This window comes from Malus domestica, chromosome 01, assembly GCF_042453785.1.
Source record: "Malus domestica chromosome 01, GDT2T_hap1".
NCBI classification, from domain to species: Eukaryota; Viridiplantae; Streptophyta; class Magnoliopsida; order Rosales; family Rosaceae; genus Malus; species Malus domestica.
The window spans coordinates 28895396-28921524 of NC_091661.1; the positions used below are offsets into that span (position 1 = coordinate 28895396).

Below are 26129 nucleotides of genomic sequence, written 5' to 3' on the forward strand. Positions count from 1 at the left end.
CAAATTTATTAAAATTTGCCGGGTTGGTGGATGCTTCAGTCTCCCTGGCAACAACACAGCAATTCAAAGTTGCTTCCAAAACAAGGAAGTGGGATCAGGGCTTGGTGAATTGCTACCAGTATACACATACTGTGGGATGAGTTCGGGAGTGCAGAAGGGACAGGTGGGAGCTAGTAGGCATGATCTTGGCAAAAACAGCTTGCAAATGGAAAGGGAAGTTGTGGCAGATTGCCAACTTGTTCCTGCTTTTGACACTTCGCAGAACTGTTAACTCTAGCATTATGTTTAACGAGCCCAAGAACCTCTGCAACTCTAGCATTTCTTGGGACTCAGTTGGAGTCCGCCTGCAATAAAGTCTGCCTTTCATGACAACACGCGTAATCCTCTGCAAGACGCCTCAACAGCTGCGGTTTCAACCCTGTACGATCACGGTGCACGCCTCAATAGTTAGCCTCCTTCCTCAACCTCAGAACAAAATCAAAACAACAATGTGCGTTGAAATGTAGAACTATTCATAATTTCTCAATCCCCAATTGATTTTAGAATATAAGAGATTAGGCAAGAAGCTTTGTAGAGTTGCAATAACCTATGGAAGTGACGCAGGACGAAGCAAGAGAGATACAAACGTAAGCCCTCGAAGAATACAATTTTTGGAGTCCACCAGATTTTGGTTGAAAACCCAAAGGTTGTTTTGTTTAATTGATTAACTTGATGCTTACAAATGAACAGCCAAATGGCTTAAATAAATATAGTACATCTGTTGGGAGAACTTCAAGGGCTAATGACATAAATTTGAATGACAAACGAAAAGTCCAAATTTTTATTATAAACTTCAAATTGCATTTTGGAGGCTGAAATGATTCCGAATGGCCAAAATCCATGAGTTTGACTCGTGGCATCGTTTTCTTTCCTAAAAGATATCAAAGGTCCAATTCGGAGCCTGAACGCTAAATAGACAAATTCCTACTGTGTCCTTTTGTCTTCTGACAGTTCATCTCCTCCTCGATCCATTCAACTATTTGTTCTATGTTAGAAAGGTTCATGTTAACTTGTCGTCTCGCGTCTAAAATTATGAACTCTAGGAAAGAGGAGAGAGTTACCGTTGGATGGTAAGTGCCCATGGGCTTTGGGCCTTGCATGTTTCCAAATGACACCAGTGCGCACTTTAGCCCATTCAACCAAGTCCAATCTGAATCGCTTTGACCGAGACAGTGAAGAGACAATGGAGGGAGAGAGGGAGGGCGTTGACCTACAATCTTAGCATCCCTCAAATTCAAACAATTTCTGAAGACTAGGTGTTTTACTTTCGTTTGATGTTAATGGCGGCTGCTTCTTCTTGTTCTTCGTCTTCATCTGACTGTAGTTGGAAATATGATGTATTCCTGAATTTTAGAGGGGAAGACACTCGTAAGGTCTTCATCGGCCATCTCTACAGAGCTCTAAATCAGAAAGCAATCAACACCTTCATTGATGGCGAAGAGCTTCGAGAAGGCAACGACCTTTCAGAGCTCCTTACAGCTATTGCCGACTCGAGGCTATCGATTGTAGTTTTTTCCGAAAACTACGCTTCTTCTGTTAGTGTTTGTGTGTGTAGTTTTAGTATGTGTTTCAATGGAGGTTGTCTCCAAAGATGGAAAGAGTTTCCGAGAGAAGAAGCTGCAAAATGTCTCTTCGAATTTCATTCACATATCTTGCATAATACAATCTTACCGTTATATGAGGAAGGGAAGGGAGATCCTTCACTCTTCAACATATAATACAATCTTAGCCATTCATTGGTATCATCCTATGAGATGATGCCACTTGGCTTATTCTATTACTTAGGCTAGATACAAGATTAAAATGCCATGTGGACTATGATCCAAAGGCTCACATTCAAACTGAAACAACACATAGAAACATGATTCTTGCTGCCGAGCTTCAGCTAAAGGATTATACACCAACACTCCCTTCTAATCCTTTGGCTGATTTAACTTCAAGTAGCTCCCTTAGATACACAAATCGATCTTTAGGTAAAGCCTTAGTAAGTATATCTGCAATCTGCTCCTCTGTCCTGCAGTACACTAACTCAATCTCTTTGGCTTGAATTGCTTCTTGGATGAAGTGGAACTTCCTGTTGATGTGTCTTGTCTTTTGATGAAAGACTGGATTCTTTGCCATAGCAATGGCTGATGTATTATCACACAAGATCTGAGTTCCTTCCACTTGTTCTTCTCCAAAGTCTTCTAGAACAAATCTCAGCCACTTTGCTTGTGATGTAGCCTCTGCTGCACTAACATATTATGCTTCTGCAGTAGGTAGTGCCACAATGTTTTGTTTGATTGAAGCCCATGAGAACATACCAGATCCTAGTGTGAATGCATACCCTGAAGTACTTCTCATATCATCCTCACTTCCAGCCCAATCACTATCACAGTAGCCTATTAGGGTAGTAGCTTTTCCCCTTTCAAAGACAATACCAAAATCGATTGTTCCCTGGATGTATCTCAATACCCTCTTAGCTGTTCCCATATGTTTCTTAGTGGGATTATGCATAAACCTTGCCAACATACTTGCTGCAAACATCACATCAGGTCTAGTTGCAGTTAAATAGAGCAGACTTCCAACAAACTGCCTATATTCTCCTTCATCCGCAGGTTCACTTCCATCAACTTTGCTCAACCTCTCATTCATTACAAGTGGAGTAGCAACTGACTTGCATTCTTTCAGACCAAACTTCTCAATTAGTTTCTGTGCATATTTCTTTTGGTGTATAAAAATGTTGTTCTCAGTTTGCAGCACACCCATTCCAAGAAAATGATGTAATAAGCCCAAGTCAGTCATCTCATAGTGTTTCATCATGTCATTTCTGAATTCTTCAAGCATTTGTGGACTGCTACCAGTATATACAATGTCATCTACATATAGAGAGACAATAATGATACCTGAGTCCTTACTTGTCTTAACATACAAAGTTGCCTCACTTGAACTCTTCTCAAACCATGCACTATTGAAGTATGCATTAATCTCGTCATACCAGGCTCTTGGTGCTTGTTTCAAGCCGTATAGAGCCTTGTTCAACTTGTACACCTTTGTTTCTTCACTTTCCTTCACAAAACCTTAAGGTTGCTCAACATACACTTCTTCTTTCAGTACCCCATTGAGAAATGCAGACTTTACATCTAATTGATACAAGTTCCATTTCTTCTGTGCAACAAGGGCAATTAAAGTTCTAATCGTATCCAACCTTGCCACAAGGGCAAAAGTTTCATTATAGTCGATTCCGGGCTTTTGTGAATAGCCTTTAGCCACCAGCCGAGCTTTATTCTTCTGCACCGTGCCATCCAGATTAAGTTTGGTCTTATAAACCCATCTAACACCAATAACAGGCTTGTCATATGGTCTCTCAACAAGCTGCCATGTGTTGTTCTTCTCAATCATGTCCAATTCAGTTTTCATTGCACTCCTCCATGAATCATCTTTGGCTGCATCCTCATAACTTTCTGGTTCAATAACACACATGTTACATTGAGCCATGATTTCATTGATACTTCTCCATTTCTTCGGTGTATCATCATAAGTTGGAGATCTCTCAAGCACATTCTCACTTTGAGAAACATTGTATTCTTCAAACTGAGAATTTTCATCAACCTCACAGATTTCATTAGCATTCTTATGTTCAGTGATAACTGGAAATGTCACTCCAGTATCTATATTGCAGTTCCAATCCCAAGATTTACTCTCATCAAATGTGACATCCCTTGAGAGAACAATCTTCCTTGAAATGGGATCAAACAATATGTAGCCCTTCTCACTTGAACCATATCATACAAAGATACACTTGTGACTGTTTTCTTCCAACTTATGTCTGAGATTGGAAGGGATATGCACATAGCACAGTGAGCCAAATATCTTCAAATGAGCTATTCCAGGTTTTCTGCCACTGTAAGCTTCAAATGGGGTTGACTTCTTCAAAGCTTTAGTAGGACACCTATTGATCAAATAGACTGCAGTATTCACTGCTTCTGCCCAAAATGCATATGGAAGGTTTTTTTTCATGTAGCATTGACTTTGCCATCTCCACCACAGTCCTATTCTTTCTTTCGGACACTCCATTCTGTTGAGGAGTGTAGGCCATAGTCAATTGTCTCTGAATTCCTTGTCCAATACAGTATTTGTCAAACTCTGCAGAAAGGAATTCTCCCCCTCGATCACTCCTGAGACATTTAACCTTATATCCACATTGTAACTCAGTCATTGCCTTGAACTTTCTGAAACATTCAAACACATCAGACTTGTTTCTCAAAAAATACACCCATGACATCCTTGTGCAGTCATCTGTAAACAACAAAAAATATTTGTTTCCAGAATGAGACTCTACTTGCATTGGACCACAGAGATCAGTATGAATCAACTCCAGTGGATCTTTAGCTCTCCAAGTTGATTGGGAAGGGAATGAGTCTCTGTGTTGTTTACCCAACATGCAACCTTCACACACACTTTGGGACATTTCTAATTTAGGTAATCCATGCACCAACTCCTGTTCTTCAAGTACCTTGAGACTTCTCTCATTCAAATGACCCAACCTCTTATGCCATATCTGAGAACAATGAGTGATACCTGCCCTTAGTGCATACTGTGTTGCAGGCAACATTGTCAAAGGAAAACATCGATTGTTGGTCATATGTACCCTCACTACTAAATTATCCAGTGACCATCCATCAAAAATATTCACTACATCACCTCCAAACAACAGATAATAACCATTTTCCATCATTTGTCCTACACTTAGAAGATTTTCCTCAAGTCCGGGAACAAGCATTACTTCTTGTATATGTTTTCTTCCCAATTTAGTTTCAATCACTAAAGTTCCCTTTCCTGCCACTTCACAGATTTCTCCAGTTCCCATCTTCACTTTGGATGTCAAACCTCTCTGAACATTGACCAATAATCTCTCATCTCCTGTCAAGTGGTTACTACAACCACTATCAATGTACCATGAGTTATTGACTTTCACATCGGTCACTGCATTGCAGGCATAAAACAGTGATCCTGTTTCTCCCATTTGCTTCACATAATTAACTTTCTGCACGCCCCTATTCTCATGACAGTCTCTCATAGAATGACCTGGCTTACCACAGCCTGTGCACTTTGGTTTACCTTCATACCAGCACTTCCCATAGTGTAACCTGTCACACCACTTACAATCACCCTGAGCATTGTTTTGCTTCTGGACATAATTAGGCCTATGATCCCAATTCCTTTGAATATTGTTCTGTCTCTGAGGATAATTTGGTTTGTGATCCCAATTCCTTTGAGTATTGTTCTGTCTCTGAACAAGATTTGATTTATGATCCCAATTCTTTCCCCTTGATTTCCAACTCTCTTGAGACCTTTGATTCCCAGAAAATCCACCACTTTTGACACCCTTAGATGCTATATTTAAACTTGCAAATGCCCTATCAGTCGAAGACTCAGTATGTAGATCAAGCCTCTGTTCAAATCCTTTTAGAGAAGCTACAACCTCTTGGACCTCAATAATTTCAAGATCTCTAGAATGCTCAATTACAGAACAAATTGCATCATATGTTTTCGGAAGACTAATAAGTAATTTCTGCACAATTCTCTCCCTAGATAGTTCTTCTCCATAACTTTTCATTTGATTAATGATATCAAACAATCTAGAGAGATACACATATAATGATTCACTGTTCTTCATACGAGTATATTCAAAATCTCTACGTAAACCTTGCAATTTTACATTTCTTACTTGTTTATCTCCTCGGAATTCACCCTTTAGAGCATCCCAAGCTCCTTTGGATGTCTCTTCATTCACGATTCTGGGAAAGATCTGATCCAATACTGCACCTTGTATCATTCCAAGCGCACGAGCATCCTTCATCAGGATCTCACTGAACGACATTCCATCCGGCGTCTCCTTCTTCGTCTCATCGACCACAGCTTTCTCAGACTTCGGATCTGGTGGTTCAAACCCATTTTCTACCAGCTCCCACAAACCATACGATTTTAGTATAGTTGTCATACGAATCCTCCAAAATTCATAGTTCTCTCCATTGAAGACCGGAGCTCTAAGCTCGACATTTCCGGATCCAGCCATATGAGACTTGGATACACGAAATCACAATTTCCAGATTCGATTAAAGCTCAAAGATGTAGCTCAATCGCACAGATTTCACGCCCAGATTAGACGATGAAACCTGGCTCTGAGGCCATGTTAGTGTTTGTGTGTGTAGTTTTAGTATGTGTTTCAATGGAGGTTGTCTCCAAAGATGGAAAGAGTTTCCGAGAGAAGAAGCTGCAAAATGTCTCTTCGAATTTCATTCACATATCTTGCATAATACAATCTTACCGTTATATGAGGAAGGGAAGGGAGATCCTTCACTCTTCAACATATAATACAATCTTAGCCATTCATTGGTATCATCCTATGAGATGATGCCACTTGGCTTATTCTATTACTTAGGCTAGATACAAGATTAAAATGCCATGTGGACTATGATCCAAAGGCTCACATTCAAACTGAAACAACACATAGAAACATGATTCTTGCTGCCGAGCTTCAGCTAAAGGATTATACACCAACATCTTCGACGTGGTGCTTAAAAGAACTCGTCCAGATACTGGAATGCTCCGTAAGAATACTAATCGATGAGGGAAGTTCTTCAATTGCAGTCTGATCTATATAAAGCTCTGACAGCTCCTGCATGCTTCCTGAAATCTCTGGAAACTTGTCAAGATTTAAGCAGCCAGAAAGAATAAGGGTTTTAAGAGATTTCATGTGAATTCTTCTTGAAAGAACCTGGAGTTCTTTGCATTCTTTTAGACTAAAAAAAACAAGGTTGGTAAGATCCGAAACCGATGGGTGAACTTCAGTTAAACTTGAACAACCTTCGAGATTTAGAATCTCAAGTTTTTTTGCTTCAGTGACATCCGGGGTTTTGTTAAGGTATTGAGAATGACTTAAATCGATGAATTCCAACCTTTCCAGACGCTGCAACGACAACCAGGAAAACATCCAATAAATAATAAGGCATCTGACAACTTAAACCATTCAAAATAAACATATGAAAAATGAATATTGTACCTTGGTTCCTTCCCAAAGTTGTTCAATCTGACTATAAGGCATTTCAAGATCAATAAGATTCTTGGAGTGGAAATTGGATGGCAAGGACTTTAAGGGGCATTTCAAGATCAATAAGATGTGGGGGACGCTTTTGATGCCATTGCCAAGAATAGAAGGTAAAACAGAAGGGAAATTTCTAATTTATGTATCAATCTATTTTTCAAATTTATTTTAAGGTTTCTGGGTTGGTGGTTCCTTCAGCTCTGATTTTCTGTCAGCGGTCATAAGCTAAGGCAGTGTGTGTTGTCTATTGACTATTGTGTATATATTATCCGTAGTAAGTCAACAAGCCCTAATCGTAATGCATAGAAGGGACTGGTGGTGAAAGATGGAGAAGATGTACTAGGTATATGATTTTGGCAAACACAGCTGCATCACATCAGAAGATGCGGAGTTCGTTTCTTTATATACCAATCGTGAGGAGGTGCAAACCACAAAGCATGGCGCAGCCTAAAAAATCATCATGAAAACCCTGAAGCGGAACTTCGTGTTTTTGGCAAATTACAGGTAAGAGTTGCTGACCAATATTTCAGGTGTGTTGTGTCTTTTGATCTTGCTTTATGTCTGTTTCATCTTTTTATCTTGCTTTATGTCTGTTTCATTAAGTCTACTCAGTTGATAAAAGTAGGCTTCGTTTTTCAGTCACTGGCGGGGTTTCACTCAATTGATAGCGAAAAATACTGAAATTGTGTATACTGGTAGCAATTCACCATGCCCTGGTCCCACTTCCTTGTTTTGGAAGCAACTGTGAATTGCTGCGTTGTTGCTGGGAGGATTGTGATTTGTGACCGTGGGATTAGTCCGAAACGCAGAAGGGACAGGTGGTGTGAGATGCATGGGGACTAGGTATGATCTTGGCAAACACAGGTTGCAAATGGAAAGGGAGGTTGTTGCAGATTGCCAACTTGTTCCTGCTTTTGACACTTCACAGAACTGTCGCTAACGTTAGCCCTCCGGTTCCGAATTACCACGCCATTGTTTCGCCGTTGGAAGGTGCTTTCGTGAAAGTCGAGCCTCAGACGCTGAAATGTAGAATTATCCATGTTCAAATTCAAATCACATTGATGTTGATCAAAACTAAATTACAATAATTTCATAATTGTTCAGTTTCCATACTGATTTTTTTGTTGTCAAATTATAGATTTTGTTAGATTAGCCATTGATGGAGTTTGAACCTACGTCATCATGCAAGGGTTGAACATCTTTTTATCGCTATGGTAAATGGCCACTTGTTGTTTCCATATTGATTTCAAATCACATGTTTTTGCAGTATTCTCATCATAAATTGTCAGTTTGTTGATTGATATAGATGACTAGACGACTTTTAAATCAGATTAATTTTTTTTAGAGAAGACTTTTAGAGGATGATAAAAAGGTAAACAATTCAGATTATATTGTTTGTAGGACAAGACTAAATCCATCTTATATTAAATGGTTTTGCTACCAATTGCGTTTTTATATGTAGTTTCACATTGCACAAATGGTTAGATAAATACAATTACTAGTTGACATCGTATTTGAAATCTTTAACAAAATTGTAGATACCTACTGTAATTAAGGTAGGTTTACACCTTACATATTAATCACGTAATTTTCATTTTGTGCTTGCTTTGTTTCATTTTACCATAAAATAATGGAATTTCAGTAAATCATTAATTTTCTGTTTCAATGCCACACAAGCTGACAAAGATGTTACTGATATCGACGGTTGCAACAATAGCAAGAAGGCCCCACGTAGTGGCTTCATAGCTCATGCAGAGCATTCTCGTGGCGCTTCCCAACCTTTCTCTCCTTCCACGAGTCACCACATTCTCCAGGACCTTCAACTTTCACGTTTCTCTGGTTTATCCCCTCTCTCATCACTCTCTCTATATCTTTCTCTGTCTAGATCTTCCTCTCTCTCTCTCTCTCTCTCTCTGAAACCCTAATCAAACAATTATGACCCGGCAGCGAGCTGAACTTGTTTCGTGGAAGATGAGGCTGAGGAAGGAGTGGATGTTTGATACTCCGGAGCAATGCCGAGACCGCCGCCGTCGAAGAATAGAGATGAGGCGGGCCAAGTGGTCCAGCTCCGGCTACCGCCCACTCCCAGTACGTGGTGCTCAGCACATCTCAAACGATCATGATCAGACCTGTCTAATATTATCTGACGAGGAGGATGGAGGGCCAACTGATCATGAGGTGGCGGTGCAGCCTGCAGTACCATCTCCCCGTTATTTGCTTCATAGGAACCCAATGCCGGAATTCAGGACTATGTCGTTCAGTCGGCTTCCAGATCAGATGGGTATGGAACTAAACGATACCGTGTTTGTGAAAGAGGACTTTTGCCGGCTGGATCATGTTCTCCATGGCCAGCCCATTCATTTCTTTGCTGTATATGACGGTCATGGACACCCTCATGTAAGTATTACGTAATTATATATTACTTATATCGTAACACACTCTCACTGTATAAACTTGAGAAGAGAACGTTATATACTTTTAATTTCGTACTCTCTACAATAAGCGATAGCAAAATATTTAAAATTTAATTTAAGATCTTAGTTTAATGTGTTTTCCTTGATAATTTTTTTTGTATATACAAATGTGATAATTTTCCTACTTATGAACTGAGAAGAAGGGAACGTTGTGGTTAAATTCACATGTATAGGTGTCCACCGTTTGCAAACAACGGATGCACGAATTCGTAGCCGAGGAGCTGCGGCGCGTCTTCACCACCGTAGGGTGTGCGAATGGTGATGAAAACATGAACTTTGCTTCGCAAGGGCAAGAGGAGGCGAGGTGGCCTGCTCTGGTACCGACGGCCCTAGAAAGGAGTTTCCAGAGGATGCATCGACTGGCCCAGGACACTTGCCCGTGTGGGAACATCGGGCACGCGTGCGGGTGCAAGCCCAATATCAACGCACTGCCTGTTGCGGGGTCCACTGCTGTTGTGGCAATATTGACAGCTCAGCATATTGTGATTGCCAATTGTGGTTTCTCACACGCCGTTCTTGGCCGTGCTGGGCGTCCCTTCCCACTCTCCCATTATCATAAGGTTGGTTTTTGTAACTTTTAATTTAGGGTTTTTTTTTCTTCTAATTTAACAAAATGTAGACTATAGCTCTGGTATTATTTAATTCGGTCTTTTTAACCGCCAGATAATAATGATCAAAGATATAACTATTAAAAAATCCGTATAGTATCTGATACTCCGAAATACCATAAAAAAATCCTCTAAATTAGAGTGAAAGTTTAGAGACTAATTGTCGGTCCTATGTCATGGCATATAATCAAATTGACGAAAAATCTCATGGAAAGACCAATAATGCACGTTAAATTCATGGACCTCAGTTAACGGCTATTTAGTTCATTGACGAAATCTACTTGATGTCCAAGTTCAAGTTTCAATTCGCTCTAATCTATCCTCCACATGCACTCCTTTCATTTTTTATTCCTAACCCTGGAATTTAATAAAACAAAGAAACATCAATGGACCAAATATTAAAAAGTGCATAAAAGAGAGAAAATATATTAGAATTTTACATTCTAATTTTATTATCTATCAGTTGCAGTCTGAGAGGTGGAATGAGCAAGAAAGGATGCGTGCAGTCGATGGTCGGATGTTCTATCACAACGGCGTTCGTGTATATGGAACTCTCAACATGAATCATTCCCCAAACCCAAGTAATCTTCAATTATCTCTCTTCTAATTAAAAATTAGTGTATTTAAGTTTCTGAAAAGATGTTGAGCCACAATTGGTGTTATTAGTGTTACTAATGAACTTGTTATACTAAGTAGGGAATATGTAAATAAATGCACGTCTGGTAAGTGATAACATGAGTGAATTGGTAACATCATCTGATGGAAATGCGATCGTCATTACGAAAAGCTTTCCTGCCTCTTCAATGTTAAGCTATTTCCTGGTGCTAATTATTTGATGGATTGTAAATTAATGAACAGTTGAGCACATTTATAAACCGGTTGTGACATTGGAACCTCGTATTTCCTTAATAAAAAGAGAAGGGGATCAAGATGAGTTCTTGATTCTAGCCAACGACGGCCTCTGGGATGTGGTGCCCGATGACATGGCTTGCAGGGTAGCTTGTATGTGTCTTAGAGGAGGCGGAGGTGGTGGCAGCAGCGGCCATATGAATCGAGCTACAGCTCCAAATACGGGGAACGTGGAGCACTGTCTTTGTCCTCCAAACACAGATGGCCATGAGAATGCGAGGGGTGGTGTGTTTCTATCGCCAGAAAGCAACCTTGCAGCCACATTGCTGTGCCGCCTTGCATTAGCTCGTGGAAGCCATGGCGATATAAGTGTCATGGTTGTCGATTTGAAAAGTGGCTAACGGGTAGAAGAATGAAAAGGGGAGGGCAAATGGAAATTGCAATCGTTTGCTTTGAATACTTTGGCTGTTTAATTGGATTCAACAAAGTCTCTTATAATGGTATCCAATGGCAGGAATAAAATGCTTAGAAATGTTGTCTCCTTTATGTTAGCCAAGTTTGAATTACTGTCACGATGATCATGTTGTTTAGATTAAATTAATATTCATGGTAAGAAAAAATAGGGCTAATTTAGCTAGCATGGAAATAGAAAGAAGGAATAATGGTCGAACTACAAGAATCTTTCAGTTCATAAAAAAAAAATACACGTGTTACAATTTGAGTGAAATACATCGAAAAATTAGCATGGAAATAGCAAGACTGAAGGATCTACACAAAGCTTTCGGTTCACAAAACAGATCTTGCTCAACATATCGCGACACCACTCTAGTTGGTCTGTTGTTACACTTGACATGTTCAAAACCTTAGAAACTAATTTCATGTCAACTTCAGAGAAGATCAGTTTGGACCTCAGCCAAAAGATTCAAATCCGTTTCTTGAAGGTGTTCTCGTCTTCTCTTTTGACTTGCATTAATCGAACTGCTAGCGTATTTATCAGCTCGAATGAATTGCCACATTGTCGTAATTGATTCTTCCAGTTTCTCTACTAGATCGTCACTCGAAATTATTTCTCCATCATCTCTACCTTTTCTTCTTGTTTTCCTTCTGTCTTTTAAACTGTCCCCTCGAACCACTGGAACTTGAAGAAGTAGAGACATCTTGTATCGATTACTGACATAATTTTCAACCCTTGTCCGTTCTTCAGAACATTCACCCTCCACAAATCTTTGCAAGTACTCTTTAAACTTCTGAAATTCGCCCGCGACTTCATTATACGTAGCGGTTTTATATGGAGACTTCCATAGCTCCAAGGCCTTACCATACTGCCATTTAAGGAACTCCCACGAAAGGCACAACTGCCCCACATACACCACTTCTAACTCACTATGCAATTCTCTAAACTTCACCGAAATTGGGTCAAAAAAATCAGAATCTTTATTTGATTTGCATCTCAAAAGGTTCTGTGAGCAAAAGGATTTGCTGCTCGAAAACGGCTTAGGTGGTTTCTTGGACTGCAATAAACGTAGTGCATTCAACTTCTGGTTATTCAAGATATCGAAATTTCGCATACCTACGCTGTAGCTCTTGTAGAATTCGTCAAACTCTCCGATTCTACCATGGAGTATTTCATCAACCTTCCTTGGCTTCAATTCATCCAAATTCAAGAACTCGTAATCTTCGGGAATAGTAGGCAGAGCATCAGCTCTGACTCTCTTGAACTCCATTTTTAACTGTTCTATCAATTCTTGGTGCTCCCACAAAGCTTCCAATGTGTATGAATCCACATAATCTCTGGCTGTCAGGTTATGGTTATGACAATTGGATTTTTCAGAATCTTCTAAATCTAAACCCTCCGTTGGCTTTTCTTCAGGATTGTGATGATCATTCTTCTGCAGCTCTTTGGTTTCTCGAATTTCTTTCTTCATATCTTCTCCTTCGTCCTCAAAACAATCAGTTGCGTACCCAACATAATCGTAATCAGAATCTGAAGCCGAATCGTTTTCATGACTCCCCAATTTCTCTCCGTCCGAACGAGGCTCCTCTCCCGTGACCAATTTCATCTCACGGGACTCGTCTTTCTCGCATTCACCATGTCCAAAATCCTGAGGAGCTTCTTCAACATTAAAGCTTGCGGCTTTAGCTTCGTCCATGAAGCAACTAACATTCTTTGCAGCTTTCATCTGGTTAAACTTCTCAGCTAGGAACTCGTACTCTTCCAAGAGAGCCGAATCACCATTAACATTATTCCCTTCATTGATTCTACTCAATAATTCTTTAGTCTGGAACTCAAACTTGAACACGAAATTCGGTTTCGACGCATCTCCATCACCAACATCATCAAACTTCGAATCATCACCATCAATCTTCGAAATCCCATTGATTTCTCCCGAAGGAGGAGGGCTAGAACAACAGGAATTGTTCAACGGAGAACTCTTGTCGTGACGAAAACTCACAAGGAAGATTTTGCTGAAGAATCTGAACAAAGTAAGCAAAAGTGAAGAGATAAAAAGTGCCATCTTTGTTTGAAAAACCCAAGCGGCAGCAGAAGCCATAAGATTTCTGATGACCCTGTTTTGAGTTATATGGAATCGGATGAGCTGTTTGCACTCTGGGAGAGATACATTCCCCTTTGGGAATGGGAAAACAATGTCGTTTTATGCCTTTTCCTTCTTCGTTTTGGTACTTATTTTGAATTTACCGGTAAAAATCCTAGACTGAATGGGAAAGGGGAACACTATATATCTGCGAAAAAATAAATGTTTTTAATAAAATAAAAAAGGGTAAACTGTCGGTTTACCCCCTGAACTTTTACCTCACTTTCGATTTCCCCACTGAACTTTTCTATTGGAAAATTAAGGACTCAAACTAATTTTTTTAGCCAATTTGCCCCCTACCGTTAGTTTTTCATGTATTCCATCCATATTTCCGTTAAGTGAGACCATGTGCACAACATGTGAGGGTAGTTAAATTATTTCACTCTTAAAATGATTAAAAAACTGAAAATAAAAAAAAAAAACAAAACTTTCCCTCTATTTTTTCCCTCTAATTCCTATCCTCAATTTTATTTTTCCCTCTCATTCCTATGCATGAGAAATAACAGATGGTGTTATTGTCTTCATAAGTAGCTAAGTTAATCTTTTTCTTGAAGCATGTACTACCATTTTTATTTTCTCTAACAAATTAATAATTTGACAAATGTTCATGGTGCTATTGTCTCCAAAGCAGTACATTAATATAAGAAACATGTCCATAAAAAAGACTAGGGTTTCTTATATTAATGCACTGCTTTGGAGACAATAGCACCATTAGCATTTGTCAAATTATTAATTTGTTAGAGAAAATAAAAATGGTAGACAATAACACCATATGTCATTTCTCATGCATAGGAATGAGAGGGAAAAATAAAATCGAGGATAGGAATTAGCGGGAAAAAATAGAGGGAAAGTTTTGTTTTTTTTTTATTTTCAGTTTTTTAATCATTTTTAAGAGTAAAATAATTTAACTACCCTCACATGTTGTCCATATGGTCTCACTTAACGGAAATATGGATGGAATATATGAAAAACTAACGGTAGGGGGCAAATTGGCTAAAAAAATTAGTTTGAGTCCTTAATTTTCCAATAGAAAAGTTCAGGGGGAAAATCGAAAGTGATGTGAAAGTTCAGGGGGTAAACCGACAGTTTACTCAATAAAAAATTCATTGACATACTCACATTTTGACACGTGTACAATACTTCCAAACATCATCAGCATCCACGAACGCGGGACCTCTCGGCGGCTTCGAAGCCTGGTTGGCACCACTAAGGTTAAGCTCATTGTGTGCGATTTGGATCTGCTCCGGACACTAATGTCTGGAGCTTCCTCATCCACAAATCTGGACCGCTGATTATTGTGCAAGTCAAATCAGAACTGTTGGTTGTGTGTGGTGGCTAGGAAAATGAATTAAATGAGACCGTTGGATTCAATTTGTGCGGCCCAGATTAATGGATGAGGAGGCTCCGGACATTACGGATCCAAATCCGTTTTTATCTTCTCTGTCGTCGTTTTGGTAGTCTCCAGCCTCAGCTCCGTCGTGGACTGGGTCTCTTTCCGCTCACATTCCCCAATTTCTAGGTAATCAAAATTCAATTTTTGGATTCAGAATTAAATTTGGAAATTTGGGAAACATAATTAATCGGTGCTGATAAACACATGGAAGCTCAGCTCTGCTTTGAAGCAATCAATCTGTCACTACGCCGCATGCGGCAGCGTTGATGCAATTCATGTGGCGGGTAGGACGGCGAACCGCCGTCGGATTCTCTGAAATCCCATCTCGAAAAGATTGCATTTTCCATATCACAAGCAGATAAAAAACCGAACTTATAAGTTTAGCATAAACCAGATGACAATTTGAACACTAGGTTTAAGCAAATTCAGGGACTTTCACAGGACGCAGTATTCTCCGTCGCGTTGATGTAATAGTCCCGAGTCCCACATTGCATTTCGCTTTCTCTGTCTGGCAATCTGCGTGCAACGCCGTTGCCGGGTTGTTACTCGAATGTATTGCTTGATAAGGATGTTGAACTTTTGCTTTTATAGTATGCTTCTGCCAAAAGCTCCATTCTTTCGTAGGAAATACTTTGATTTGTATACTCACAATATGCCCTCATCGATTCGTGATCATGTCACCATGGAGAGGTACATATCTCTACATGTGGAATATATTTGTTGCCGATCTTTTGGTTTGGGTTTGCAGGATTCAATTGCTTGTGTGCTGCGTTTTTGTACTTTTGAGTTTCTGTGCTTGTGCGGAAACTGTGAAGATATTGCAATGACATTGCTCGTTCCTAATGCCACCGTTTGCTCCTCCAATTTGAGTGAAAGGTACTTTGCATTTCCTTTATCTTAACATTTCTATATCTGCAAATTGCAGTGGATGAGCCCTCCGAATTTGTGTTAATGTGGGGTATAATGACGGGATTTTCAATTGCTTGTCGTATGCATCATCAGCACTCTCTGCATTCATCAGTAGCTTAGGTAGTTAAAAATGTTGTAAAACTAAAAACTGAGTTTGCTGCTGAATGAGTAAAAAGGAATGCGATACTGATTCATTGACTTGAAGTCTGATTAAATACAAATGCAAATAACTGAAAGCTAGAAAATAAAGCAACGTCTAATCCCACGACTAACAACTCCTAGTAATCTGGGATTCTCCTAAGGAATAGGTAAAAGAAACAGACTTCCTAACAAATAGGAATTTATTGAAAAACAAACGACTAAATATCTTAACAAAAAAAAGTTTTAAGCACTTTTCCTGTGAAGGAAATCAAAAGAGAAATGAAGTCTTTCTCGCTGAGAGAAACCATGGTGTTCAATACAACGGACAAGATCTGCTATGCAGCCGTTTAAGTTTTACAGAGCATTGCATAGTTGACATCCATCTCGCCTTAAACAAATACAATCGAAAACTAACAATTCAAACTGTTAAAGTTTCCCAATATGTGGACAGATTACTTCGTACATGTTGTGTTGTGATTGCTTCCCTTCATGTTTTTCTGCCAATCTTTGTGCACCATTGATAGTGATGCCGGTTTTAGTTGCATGCTCACAAAAAATCTGCCACTCAACAAAAATATACAGATGTAAAGATTTTAAACCCTTTGTGCACCATTTATTCCGCTAACGAGTTTGGTCTTGAAGTTTCTTTCATTGGAAAATTTTGATCTTGGAGTCTGGCAAACATGCTTTTGCAGGGAAGTCGTATGAGATTGGATCGCCTTGAATCAGTAGTTTAAATGGACACAGCAAGAGGAGGGATAAATAAGAGTCTCAACAATTTCATCTCCCTTTTCGGAAGAATGCCTCTCGTAGAAACTAATGCTAAAGCTGTAGACACTAGAATTGAATGGTTCTGGTAGTTTCAGTTATAGATTTATATATTTCTAGTGTCTTTATATACTGCTTGGAGAAGGATGTTATCACTGATAGAAAGTTAGGAACATGATAACACTCAACAGACACAAATTAATACAATCGTAGTTTACTTAACTGAACAGGCGCCAACTCCGCAATACAAACCTTATCGAAAAGAAGAAAAAAAAACAAAAAACTTTGCAATACATAGGGTAAGTAAATACTGACCATGTACCAACCACAGAAGAAAAAGGAAATTCGCAAAACTCGACTACAGAAAATCACCATTTCTTCATCCTCCCATGTCCCAAGTCTTACTTTATATCAGTGATGATGCGCCCAATACCTCAATCCTCATTACCCCGTGACCCACAGATGCAACCCCATATCCTCCCACCTTTCCTGGAGGCTACCACCGCCCTCTCCTCCTCTTCCTCATGTCTCGATTGCTTGAGATCACTCAAAATTTCCTTAACAGCCACCACCTCCTTTTCTTCGTAGCTTGAGTCCACCATATCGCTCAAAGTTGTGGTGCTCTGAAACTGATCCAAATACCCCAATGTGCTGAAAAAATGCTGTTTTGGGTGGGAATCCGTTGGTCTGTGATTGTTGTCTTGATGTATACCAGTTCCCTCTAGCGTGCTCTCTAGCTCAGGGACCTCCAAATGTATCTGCCTTGTCTCTTCCGCATAGCATGACTTCTCAGGATCAGTCAAAATTTCTGAATCATCACTCCAGGTGAGAAGGGATTCCTCATCAGCCATCGACTCTTTTTGCTTACAGTTTGAGCCCATAATATCAATCAAAGGTGCAGTGCTTCGAAACTGAGCCAAATCCCCCAAAGTGCTAAAAAACCGCTGTTTTGGGCGGTAACGGCCTGTTGGTCCATGATTGTTGTCTTTACGTATACCAGCTCCCTTTACGTCAAGGCGTTTCAAATACCACAAGTTCTCAGGCAACTTAGAAAGTTTTGAGCAGCCACTGAGATTCAGCCATTCAAGACTTAACAAATTGCAGATACTGTCCGGAAGTGAGACAAGGCTATTGCAGTTTTTCAGATTTAACGTCACAAGCCCTTGAAGGAGTTCAATTGATGGGGGCAACTCTCTAATAGATGTTCCATCCAAATCAAGACCGGTTAATCGTTCCATATCTTCAAAAATGTCTGGAAACACCTCAAACTCTGTACAACCAGAAAGAGAGAGATAACTAAGGGATGTGAGTTGACAAATGCTGCTTGTAAGACTCTTAAAGTCTTTGCTATACCGTAGCGTTAAAGTTACAAGCCCCTTCAGATTATAAATTACTGATGGCAATTCTTTGATTGCAATCCCATTTAAACTGAGCCTTGATGGATCTTTCATAGGTCCTGAAGACACAGGAAGGTTCTCAAGATTTTGGCTGCCAGATCTCATATGATTGTCTTCAATTGTAGTCCAATCTAAATGAAGCTCTAATAGGTTCTTCATAACTTCTAGAATCTCTGGAACCTTCGTCAGATTTGAGCAGCCAGAAAGATTTAGGGCTTGAAGAGATCTCATATGAATGCTGCTTGGAAGAATCCTTAATCTTCTGCAATCCTTCAGTTTCAAAGTAACGAGTCCCGTTAAATTTTTAATGGACAAGGGCAACTCTGTAATTGCAGTCTCCTCTAAATTAAGCTCTGATAGGTTCTCCATGACTTCAGGAATTTCTGGAAACTTCTCCAGATTTGAGCAGCCGGAAAGATTAAGTGTTCGAAGAGATCTCATATGAATGCTGCTTGGAAGACTATGAAATTCCTTGCACTGCTCTAAACTCAAACTCTCGAGGTTTTGAAGAGACGCAATTGATGGGCAAAGCTCTCTAACAGATGTCTCGTCCAAGCAAAGCTCTTTTAATCCTTCCATATTTCCTACATTTCCTGGAAACACCTCGAGCTTTGAACAACCAGAAAGATTAAGAAATTTAAGGGACTTGAGTTGAACGATGCTGTTTGGAAGAATCTTGAGTTCTCTGCAATATTCAAGATTCAAAGTAAGAAGCCCCGTAAGATTGTTAATTGATTGAGGCAGTTCTTTTATGCCAGTCCCTCGCAAATAAAGTCCTGAAAGCTTCTCCATAACTTCTGAAATCTCAGGGAATTTGTCAATGTCTCGGCAAAAAGAAAGATTCAAGGTTTCAAGCGATTTCATATGATTGATGCTTGAAATGGCCTTGAGTTTGACGCACCAACTTAGATCCAAGAGAACAAGTTTTTCAAGGGCAGAAATGGATGGGTGAACCTCAGATAAACAACTGCAACCCTCAAAAATTAGTTTCTCAAGATTCTTCGCCCCAGTGAAGTCGGGAGTTTCCTTAAGTTGAGAGCCTTTTAAATTGACAACTTTCAACTTTGCTAAAGACTGTCAAAACACATCCAGGAAAACATATGTTACATAATATCTAAGGACGAAACCAATTTTAATGAAACATATATGTAAATGATGATTATACCTTAGTTCCTTCCCAAAGCTGTTGAAGACGACTATATTGCATGTCAAGGTCAACAAGATTTTCCGCGTTAAACTTGGACGACAAAGATTTTAAGGGGCAATTGGGCCAGAAGAGACAACTTAACTTTCCAGAAAGATACTTTAATTCTTCACATTCTCTTTGATCATAGTCGAACGACTGATGTCTTCCATTTTTTCGTATATAGTGTGAGTGGACCCTAAGGAGTCTTAGTTCCGTCATTTTAGCAAAAGCTGCATCTAATTGTAACACTTCGTTTGAGTGCGGCCAATGCACAATAATGCTTTCAACTGCTTTTGAAGCCTGTATAACCAAAATGTTCACATTGAGTGAGTACAAACTAATTTAAGATTATAAAGCTAATGCATGTTTCTCATGAATTGGAGTTTGGTCAAAATTGAAGCTATATACTAATGACCGCTACATAAGAAAAAAAATTCTTGAATATAATGCATATCTCACCGTATTTTGAGTTAACACATGACGAACATCTTCATAGCTCCACAACCTACTGCGCCTCCCAGGCTCTTCTATAGATTCCTGACGTACGATCTCGTAACCCATTTCCTCTAGTAAATCATGCATCTCGATTATACCGTCAGATGAGATAGTTACAAGAGCTCTACCAACTAGAACGTCCAGTCCAGTATGGGGATGGAAGCCACAACCCTCCATAACCCTTATCGCATAGTCTTTCTTCATTTGTTTAAAGAAACATGCAATATCAAGAAATATTTTCTTCTGTAAACGATCTAGTCCATCAAAGCTTGTTCGAAGGACTTTCTGAATTCCCAGGTGCGGGTTTGTCGCTATCTTCTCTAACTCGTCTTTCCACACAAGTACACTTTTGTTGTCGAGAAAAGCTCCCAAGACCTTAAGTGCTAAAGGCAGACCTTGAGTACACTTTATGAAATGACTTGACATATCACTGTATTCTCCTGTGCGTTGCTTTGTACTGAAAGCATACTGCATAAACAGTTCAAGAGCATCATCATCATTTAACAACTCTGGCTTATATATCTGATCACCAAATCTACTTAGTGACTGTTTATCTCTAGTTGTTATAATGATTCGACTTCCGCCACCAAATGGAGGTTGTCGTCCAATTAAAGCTTCAATTTGGAATGGATTCTCCACATTATCAAGAACAAGTAAAATCTTTTTCTTACCAACTCTTTCCACCATCTTCTGAAAACCATTTCTCAAAATCTCTGAACTCCCCACCTTAGCATTCGTGATGCTAGACAGAATTTCCGCCTGCATATCTAATGGTGCTTCACCTGCATCAATCGTCGGGAAACGTCCCTTCACATTTTCAAGAAAGCAACGACCTTCGAAATGATGATTGATTTTGTCATACATAGCTCTGGCGATGGTGGTTTTGCCTATACCACCCATACCCCATATTCCAACAAAGCGAACATCATCCACCTCATGACATAATAGTGAATCCATTTTCTGTAAGCGGGAATCCATTCCAACCAAACCGTTCTTTTCACTTGATGAGTTGTTGATCAATTTATCAAAAATATCATCTACAATCAACTCAATAAGCTTGGCATCATCCCTGCAAATTTGAAAAACATGCAGTTAGTAAAACCTGCTCTTTCCTCATCTTGAAAGAAGAAGAAAATATACAAACGATGTCGTCCCAGGTGAAAAGTAAATTAAAAACAATTGAATTCTTCATCGCGAGATCTATATCAGTGGCTCCAAAGATTACAAATCAACCTTTCATTTGCGATAATTTTTTAAATTAGTTTCCTCTTCCCTTCTCATGGCATAGATAGGTGTGGTGGTGGAGAGTTTGTAGAGAGTTGGTGAGTCTTGAATTTTCTAGAGAGTAGGTTGAGAGGGTCATCAACGTGGCCATCCTAACACCTAGGAAGTCTTATGGTTCTAGTTGTATTAACATTAATAACAAATTTAACATTAACATTTCAACAATATGTGTATGAATAATATCACAGATTACAAAGAAAATTAGAATTATAGTCTATAAACGAAATAAGAATTTTCTTCAAAATTAAGAAAACCAAAACATGAAATTAGCTAAATTTCTAAACTAGTAAGTTAATAAGATTATGAAGGGGTGAGAGTTACTGGTAATTTCGTGAATCCCAGCCTGATAAATTGGGAGCTCTTTGTAGAGCGGACCTCCAGTGCTGAACCTCTTCCATGTCAGCGTTGGGATCATGTTCGTGCTTAGAAAAAGCTTCCCCAAAACTTCCCTCAAGTTTACGAACATGAGAAGGATCTACTTCATAGAAAACGGGGATCACAATCTGGTGCTTCTGATCCATGCAATGCAGGATCTGGACGAGTTCTTTCAAGCACCATGTGGAAGAAGCGTAGTTTTGAGAAAAAACTACAATCGAAAGCCTTGACTCGCTAATAGCTGTCAGTAGTTGCGAAAGGTCGTTGCCTGTTCTGAGCTCTTCAGCGTCAACGAAGGTGTTGACTGACTTGTGAACTAGAGCTTTGTACAGATGGCCGATGAAGGTCTTCCGAGTGTCTTCGCCTCTAAAATTGAGGAAGACATCATATTTCCAATCGAGAACAGATGAAGAAGACGGAGAATAAGCCATTGAGAAGAACAAGATCGACTTTCAAGATGACGTTGGATTAGATGGATGCTCAACGACTGAACTCCTTCACGGTTCTCTCTGGAAAATGATCCGAAAGGAAGAGTTGCCTCGGTGAAGGAAAAGGAGATGCATCTTCAAGGGGGCATCTCGGAATGTTCCCATAAAGAAACGGTCAACTTGGCCTAAAGTCCACTACAATTCAAATAAAATAAGATTGAGCATGTGCCTCTTTACAGTGTGGGGGAAAGTGTCGAGTCCTTACGTAACGGCGTGAATTTGAACTTCGTCGATGATTAATATAATATCTAATTTAACAAAATTTATCGTTTGATAAAAAATAAATAAATAAAATAACATTGATATTTTGCAATAACTTGCAAGCTGCAACCACATGTATCAACCCTTAATGAGCTGTCTCATAAATCTTAATTATACATTTACCTCCATATTATTATTAAGTTTACTATTTGGGACTTTAAATTTACAGGGAGCCTGATAATTTCATGCCAAGTTTAAGTGCATGGTTCTGGTAGATGACTGAGGTAACTAGATTAATATTTTCAGTATATGTATACACTGTTGGGACAAGGACGTTACTGCTAATCGCTGAGACATGACGATGCTCTGGAACTAGAATCCAGATTGTTTTTTTAACCATGATCGCTTTAAAATTCAAAAGCATTGTTTGTTGTAATTTAGGGAACTGAGATGCATCTTCAAGGGGGAGCTTGGAATGTTGCCAAAAAAAGGGTCAGCTTTGGCTGAAGTCCACCTACCAATACAAAACAAAGAAATAAGTTACATCGATATATTATATTAATCAAAGATAATGTGAAGGGAGCATCTAATCATGTGGCTAGGCTAGTTGTTGATCAAAATATTAGAATCCAATCATGTCTCATAAATCTTGTTTACTTTTGCATGATGAAGAAATTTAATTTTACGAAGGAATTTTAAAATGACGAAATTTTATTTTCTAAAATTTGTGAATTTTTTTGTTTGGTTGAAACACCCCAACCCCTTTTTATATTTTAAAATTTGTTTAGTCCTTAATTGGTGAGCCCGTGGGGCCCACTTGTTTTATTTTTATGTTTCCCGGTCTCCCTCTCTCTCAACTCTTCCGTATATCTCTCTATCCCTCAACCACGTATCCCTTTTCCCGTGGACTCACTAGGACCGAGTCACCATCAGAGAGGCTCACCACGAGCCCAGGGACCCTGCCCTGCGAGTTCAACGACACGGAGCTAAGCTCCGGCGAGCATTTTCTTTCTTTTCGTTGAGGTAAATCACAAATCTCTCATTCTCGCAGTTACCTTGATGTTTGGTTGCGATTTAGAAGCTTGAACCTTCCATTTTTACGTAGATTTTGCTTCGGAAATCATTGTGGGTGAGCACACCCATTTTCCGGCGAACCGTGGACTTTGGGAGCTTTTTCCGGTCACCTCCGACCGAGTTATGGTTTTTGGAAGGTAGAAACCTCTTTCTCTCTCTTTGTTCTTCATGTTTATACCTAGATCGGGGTCTAGAACCCATGTTTTCCGGTGACCGGAGCTGTAGCAGCTCCGGCCTTCTCTCTCTCGGCAAAACCAGGCCAGCCGGCCTCCCCTTTCCTTTCCCCTTGGGCTTTAAGCCCGTTAAACCCCCCAGCCCCTTTAGTTTTTTTAATTTTGTCCTTGTTGTTTTTAAAACCCCCCAAAGGCCTTGGGCCGATTTAATTCAAAGGGCTTAAAGCCCTGTTGTTTTTGTGAGGCCTTAAGGCCTTGTCCCGTGTGTGTGTTGTGTGAAGTGTGTGTGTGTGTGTGTTTAATTGTGGTGGGTGTGTGCGTGTGTATATGTGCATGCACATGCATGCCGTGTGTGTGTGTGTGTGTATTTGTAGTGTGTGTGTGTGTTTGGGCTAAAGCCCAAACCCCAATTCTCACCCTAATACCCTTTTAACCCAAAAACCTTAGGTTCCTAAAATCTTTTAAAACCCTAAACCCATCCAATCCCAAATCCCTTATTTTATTTAATTCAAACCCAATCTTTTAGAAAATCCTTTTATTTATTAATTATATTTTTGTGCTTAGGTAAAGTTGCTATTAAGGAAATTCGTAATCCTGATTCGCGCGATTCTTCTGCTAAGAAATATTTGTGAGGGGACCCCTTCTGAAATTACATGACTTTATAATTTAATTGCATAAATGATTAGCATGCCTACGAATTTATAATTTGATTTATATGAAGCCTGTTGATTAAATATATTGATTTTCGTCTTGTGTTTTGGTGAGGAATTAATTGTTAGCCTATATTGAGCTATATTTTAATATATCGTATTTCTATAAAAACTATGAACTAGTAGACTATCTGATAGATGACGATAGGATGCTAGAACATGTTTTTGAACCCCTCTTTATAGTGTGGATGATCGGTAATCTATGCTATGAAGTGGTTATTTATGAGATGTGTAAATATTTGTACGTACCTAGTAGACACTATGCCGCCTGGGGCGAGGAACTGGTGTTGGCATTTAGGCCGGGAGAAATAATCCCTAGCTACGGGCTGAGGGACATGGAGCAGGTATTGGGCCGGTAGTTGGTAATCTCTGGCTACGGGCGCAGAGACCACGGAGCAGGCATTGGGCCGGGAGTTATATTTATTCGGTGATCTTACTAGCAGCACACCACGTTTACGAGACGATTTACGATGTGATTACTGTTTTGATTTCCGCAATGCGTTTCCGCGATGTGACTTTTGAGATATTTTGGCATGCTAGGATTTTGTTTTAAATCCATCACTTATTATGCCAGTAGTTTTCATTTATATAAACTGTGGAGGTTAGTATCTTAATAACTGTTTTATTATTATATATATATATATATATATACGAACTTGATCCACTCACCTTTGTTTTGTGCCCCCATTCAGGACTTAGAATCAAGACACCTAATCCCGGCGTGAAGGCACTTCTGCAGCAGCATCTCGGATCCTCTCGATGTAGGACTCACTCCTTTATTCATTAAATTTTATCTTAATTCTTTTTAGTGATTAGGTTTAGTTGTATGCTCTGAGCACGTTCCTTAAATTATTAATTCATAGTATTTAAATTTCATAACCCTTATTTATTTCTTATTCTCAGCTTTTGTATCAATTAATGGCTTTCGTCACCCTCGGGTGTCGGCCAGCACGTGTCTATCCTGGTATTCAGGAAATATCAAGGTTGGGGCGTGTCATTGGTTAACCTAAAAGAACAATGGAATTGAATACGGAATTTATTATTTTTAAACCTTCAATCATAGAAATTGAAAAATAATACATATCTACATGGAATTTAAACTTGGGAATTGAAGGTCTCAAATTCCAAGTTTTTTTTCCACACGGAATTTAAACTTGGGAATCGATGCATGTCAATTTACAAATTTTGACTTTTAACCAAATTTTGAGTTTATTTCCCTCATCCAAACATAATGTTATGTTTAGAGACTGTAATGAGTGTAGTTGTCAAGTAGTTAGGTAGCCCTAAAGAGTTGATGGTTTAGTGAGGGGAAGGAATCAAGGAAACGAGGAGGAAAGAATTTGACTTGAGTGTAGCTTATAATATTGAATAAGTCACCATTCACAGTGGGGATATTGATATCATAGACAAGAACCACTGGGACTTGAGGTATTTTATTTTATATTTTAAGATCTTAATTATGTAACCTCGAGCTTAGTCAAGTTGTCTGAAAAATTATGACTAAGTGGCTACATTTTTAATCAATTTTATTTCACGATTGACATTAAGGTTAATTTTAGTTGTACATTCACATAAAATTCTCACTCAACAAAATATTCCGGTATTGAAATTTCAAGAGAAAATTGTACAAATAGTCTCTCAATTTTAATCCAATTGGAGCATTGGTCCTTAACTAAAAATTCATGATCATTGGTCCCTTAACTCATCAAAACATGCAACTATGATCATTTTCATCAACTCTGTCAAATTGAGTCATGTTGGAATGATCATTTGACACGCCCCAACCCCGATATCCCCAAATACCAGTAAATGTGTTGGCCGACACCTAAATTCATGATCATTGGTCCCAAATTCATAATCATTGGTCCCTTAACTCATCAAAAC

General features: G+C 39.2%; 3 protein-coding genes and 2 long non-coding RNA genes across 5 annotated transcripts in view; 3 read left to right on the forward strand and 2 right to left on the reverse strand.

Annotated features, from left to right (window-relative positions):
* Positions 1–769, forward strand: part of LOC139194941 (uncharacterized) — a 77663-nt gene extending 76894 nt beyond the window's left edge. The window contains exon 5 of the long non-coding RNA XR_011579740.1: positions 164–769. This is a non-coding gene — a long non-coding RNA (uncharacterized lncRNA). The remainder of the gene's footprint in view (positions 1–163) is intronic.
* Positions 770–9061: 8292 nt separating this feature from the next.
* Positions 9062–11458, forward strand: LOC103441151 (probable protein phosphatase 2C 75). The gene is made up of 4 exons (XM_008379851.1): positions 9062–9523; positions 9774–10160; positions 10672–10789; positions 11067–11458. The coding sequence occupies exons 1-4, from the start codon at positions 9062–9064 to the stop codon at positions 11456–11458; spliced, it is 1359 nt and encodes a 452-aa protein (XP_008378073.1).
* Positions 11459–11796: 338 nt separating this feature from the next.
* On the reverse strand, positions 11797–13573 carry LOC114819172 (uncharacterized). The gene is made up of 2 exons (XM_070812217.1): positions 12022–13573; positions 11797–11972 (listed from the first exon to the last, which is right to left on the reverse strand). The coding sequence occupies exons 1-2, from the start codon at positions 13571–13573 to the stop codon at positions 11797–11799; spliced, it is 1728 nt and encodes a 575-aa protein (XP_070668318.1).
* Positions 13574–17060: 3487 nt separating this feature from the next.
* On the reverse strand, positions 17061–22209 carry LOC103406536 (disease resistance protein RPV1). The gene is made up of 4 exons (XM_008345524.4): positions 21546–22209; positions 19905–21009; positions 19425–19745; positions 17061–19333 (listed from the first exon to the last, which is right to left on the reverse strand). Exons 1-4 carry the CDS (start codon positions 22028–22030, stop codon positions 17297–17299), a joined length of 3948 nt encoding a protein of 1315 aa, XP_008343746.2. The 5' UTR covers positions 22031–22209; the 3' UTR covers positions 17061–17296.
* A 917-nt stretch (positions 22210–23126) lies between these two features.
* Positions 23127–25124, forward strand: LOC103406503 (uncharacterized). Its single transcript, XR_524595.4, has 3 exons — positions 23127–23311; positions 23394–23499; positions 24938–25124. It is a non-coding gene; the product is annotated as an uncharacterized lncRNA (long non-coding RNA).
* The last annotated feature ends 1005 nt before the right edge of the window (positions 25125–26129 follow it).